This window comes from Medicago truncatula, chromosome 1 (genome assembly GCF_003473485.1).
Source record: "Medicago truncatula cultivar Jemalong A17 chromosome 1, MtrunA17r5.0-ANR, whole genome shotgun sequence".
Taxonomy (NCBI): Eukaryota; Viridiplantae; Streptophyta; class Magnoliopsida; order Fabales; family Fabaceae; genus Medicago; species Medicago truncatula.
The window spans coordinates 37402319-37406547 of NC_053042.1; the positions used below are offsets into that span (position 1 = coordinate 37402319).

General features: G+C 34.5%; 1 protein-coding gene across 1 annotated transcript; it reads left to right on the forward strand.

Moving 5' to 3' along the window:
• The first annotated feature begins 206 nt into the window (after positions 1–206).
• Positions 207–2289, forward strand: LOC11424447 (cell division control protein 2 homolog D). The gene is made up of 7 exons (XM_003590775.4): positions 207–537; positions 626–767; positions 860–921; positions 1016–1127; positions 1452–1545; positions 1648–1856; positions 1952–2289. The coding sequence occupies exons 1-7, from the start codon at positions 299–301 to the stop codon at positions 2042–2044; spliced, it is 951 nt and encodes a 316-aa protein (XP_003590823.1). The 5' UTR covers positions 207–298; the 3' UTR covers positions 2045–2289.
• Positions 2290–4229: the final 1940 nt, after the last annotated feature.

A 4229-nucleotide genomic window follows, 5' to 3' on the forward strand; every position in this document is an offset into this window, starting at 1 on the left:
AAATGGTAATTAAATTGTGTCCATGTCTAATCTAACTATAATAATAGATGGTGTAAGTAGCAAAAATCTAAAATCTAATTCTGCAGCCCAATGGTACAGTATGAAAGAAGCATCTAATATCTTAAGAGAGCGGAATTTGAAATTCAAAAGGTAAGTATCCGTTGGACAACGATAATAAAATTTCTCTTCGTATAAATAATCAAATCTCTTTGTAAGAATTTCACTTCATCTTCATTTCTTCAACAAAAACCCCTTTTCAGACCAAACCCTAACCCTAATTTTCTCGATCGATTCAATCATGGAGAAACCTGGTGAGACAATCGCAGTAGTGTTATCTGCGAAGGAAGCATTCGAGAAGCTCGAGAAAGTTGGAGAAGGAACGTACGGGAAGGTTTACAGAGCAAGAGAGAAAGCTACTGGGAAAATTGTTGCGTTGAAGAAGACTCGTCTTCATGAAGATGATGAAGGTGTTCCTCCTACTACGCTTCGCGAGGTTTCGATTCTGAGAATGCTCTCTCGCGATCCACATGTTGTTAGGTAAGTTAACGCTAAATTGTTTTCAATTTCAATTTCAATTGGATTTGAAATTAGATTAATTTTGTGATTTTTTTTTTTTTGGTGTTAGGTTGTTGGATGTGAAACAAGGGCAGAACAAAGAAGGGAAAACTGTGTTGTATTTAGTTTTTGAGTATATGGATACTGATCTTAAGAAATTCATTCGGAGTTTTCGTCAAACTGGGCAAAATATTCCACCCCCAACCATCAAAGTATAACATATTCTTTCAGATCTACAAATTATTTGATTATTGTTGTTAGTTTTTTTTGCAATTAATTAATGATTTTGTGGATTTGATTTTAGGGTTTGATGTATCAACTTTGCAAGGGTGTTGCTTTCTGCCATGGTCATGGAATTTTGCACAGGTATATTTCATTTATTTTGTAAATGGATAGATTGGTTCATTGATTAGTTAGTAGTACATGTACTTATTTAAGATTTGATCGTTGTTACTGAAAGGGATTTGAAGCCTCACAATCTCTTGATGGACCGGAAAACAATGATGCTCAAAATTGCTGATCTTGGACTTGCTAGAGCTTTTACTGTACCACTTAAGAAGTACACTCATGAGGTAACAGAGTCATACATTATTGGATTTAATTCCAGAGCTTTGATGAGATGGTTTTTATGTACTTTCTTCATAATTAATTAACATATTCGGATGTTATAGGATGGTGTATTGTATGTGTTGTGTTTTACTGTGTTAGGATTGTTAAGCTACATATAAGTTGAGTTGAAATTAGCCTATGCCTAGGTTATTGTCTGTGATTAGGTTGTGACAATGTTGATGTTAAAGAGAGATAGATTTTTAGATTTTGCCCCCTTGTTGGTTTTGCATTCAGGGTGTCATGATCCTCACTTGTGGCTGATTGCATTACGTTTGTGTCATTTTCAGATACTAACCCTGTGGTATAGAGCACCTGAAGTCCTTTTGGGGGCTACCCATTACTCAATGGCTGTGGATATGTGGTCTGTTGCCTGCATTTTCGGTAAGGATATATTTCGTTCAACCAAGTAAAGGGCTATTTCTTAGTATTTGTTTATCTTACAGCAGGGTTTTTTTTAATCTGATTTTTATCTGGTTATTATAGCTGAACTTGTTACCAAGACAGCACTATTTCCTGGTGATTCTGAGCTGCAACAACTCCTCCATATATTCAGGCTGTTGGGGACTCCTAATGAAGATGTGTGGCCAGGTGTTAGTAAACTAATGAACTGGCATGAGTACCCTCAGTGGGGTCCTCAAAGTCTTTCAAAGGCTGTTCCCGGTTTGGAAGAGACTGGAGTGGATTTACTCTCTGTAAGTTAGCCCCCTTGATTACTTAACATTTTCTATTAACTGGTGTCCTTTTTCTATTTTAATAATGTTGTTTTTCTTCTCTATTTTATTTTCAGCAAATGCTGCAGTATGAACCTTCCAAGCGGCTATCTGCAAAGAAAGCTATGGAACACCCTTACTTTGATGACCTAGACAAGACCTATCTCTAGGTTCCAAATGATGTTTTGGATTTAGGAATTCTTATCATGCTTCTCTCGAGCGCATATCCTAGTCTGTTTTAGGTTGATAACATTTGCCGTCTTATTTTTTCTTTGTATTCCATAAAGTTGTGGATTGTAAGGATTTGGATCAAGTTAAACTCTTTAGTACGAAAAGAGTGTATGCTGTGCATTGTTATAAGTACTGTTATTGTTACCTACAATGAAATGAATCATTGGTTCTCCTTGACATGAAATATCAGTTGTCATAGATAGGTGGTTAACTTGAATGATTTTATTTCACATTTGTTTTCTCAGGGAGACAGGTTGAGTAGAATCAAATCTGTGTTCCTTAGTTTTTCATTAGATGTTTTGGTAGAGTAGAAGTAAAATGGTGAGCAGTAAAATTTGCTTTCACTGTAATAATTGGGAGGGAATTGAAAATGTGGATTTCACAGTAAATGACTTTTCCAACTCAACAATTTAATTAGCTCTCAAATCTGTGAGTCATCACTTTGTTCTTCCAAGTCAAGGAGAGATTTTCAAGTCTTGGTTACGAATTTGGGTTTCTAACAAAACTGTTGATTGATTGGAGATGTTGTGGCTTGTGTGATTGGAAGCGTTACCTTTGTTGATCTCAAGTTCTAGTTTGATTTCATTGTGAGTTCATTGATCTCGAATATGATCAACTCTAGTTGAGAAAATTTAAGTGGGAAAAAAAGAACAAAGTTGATGATTTACTCTTTCTATGTTCTGTTAGATTGTTTGCATCATGGCGTTTTCAAAATTTGGACCTTTGCCAAAACAAATGTTAAATGGAGAAAAAAAAAACTTATCAAAATCCAAATCCAAGATATTTTAGAAATTTTGAAGGAAAAGGAGGGGAGGGAAAAGATATTTTTAAATGTAATGTTTATTCAAATTTTTAGAGAAGGGGAAAAAAGAGAAGGGAGGAGATGGAAATTCCTTTAGGGCGATATATGCGTACTGTTAAATTGTTTGCATCATGGCGTTTTAAAATTTGGACCTTTGCCGAAACAAATGTTAAATGGAGAAAAAAAAAATCTTTATCGAAATTCAAATCCAAGATATTTTAGAAATTTGTTTGGTTGAAGGAAAATGAGGGGAGGGAAAAAGTATTTTAAATTTAACATTTATCCGAATTTTTAGAGAAGGGGGGGTGTGGGGGTGGGGAAAGAGAAGGGAGGAGATATAATTCTTTAGGTTATGGATAGAATTCTTTAGCATAAATGAAGGATATGAGCAAAAGAAACGGTGAAGATGTGCGGCTAACATAAAATGGTGGAAGAAAGACAAGAAAAAGATAGAAGAATTGTTATTTTTAAATTTGGATTTTACAACTTCTCGTTTTTTGGTTTTGGTTCCTCTACGAATTTCGTTTTTTGATTTTGGTCCCTCTCACTGTGTGACCCATCATCCAGTTTGCCACGTCAGTTACTGCAACATCATCCTCCGTTAGCCACATGTACGTTTTTGTAACACAAGCTAACGGGAGGGACGAAAAGCAAAACGTTAACAACTTTCAAGGACGGGTTAAAAATAAATAAATACAGGACGAAAAACAAAAACACACTAAATTACAGGAACGATTTACATATTTAAGTCTTTAAAATTTGACTTAAATATCATTTTATTTAAAGTGTAGAAACTCTCAACATTGAAATACATCTCTATCACTTTGCTCGTGAGCGCTCAACTAATAAGAACAATACATATAATACATGCAGGTCCAGGTTCAAATTCCAGCAACCAAGAAAGAAAAAAAAGTATACATCCCGATCATAAAATAGTTCTTCCTTTCTCTCCTCTTTCCATCCATCTCATCAATTAAGACTTCTCTTCAAAGGAATACATAACTTAGTCGCTGCATTCAATTCACCTCTCGAGTTTTTCGAAATAGTAAATTATTCTATGAACTTGTTCTGCGTCAATAAGTTTCAACATTTTATTAACTTTAAATGTTAAGACAGTGATCCTGATGTTTGACATTAAACAATGATGCAACCGTCTATGTGTAATTCAAATCACCTTTATGATGCATTTATAGGAACAATTTAAAATATTGAAGTACTCCTATTTGATTGGAATTATGTGTATGTTTGAAATCTTTAGTTAATACTCAATTGTTTTGACTTGGTATGTTTAAGATTTGAGAGTTTCTATGGTACACTCTTAA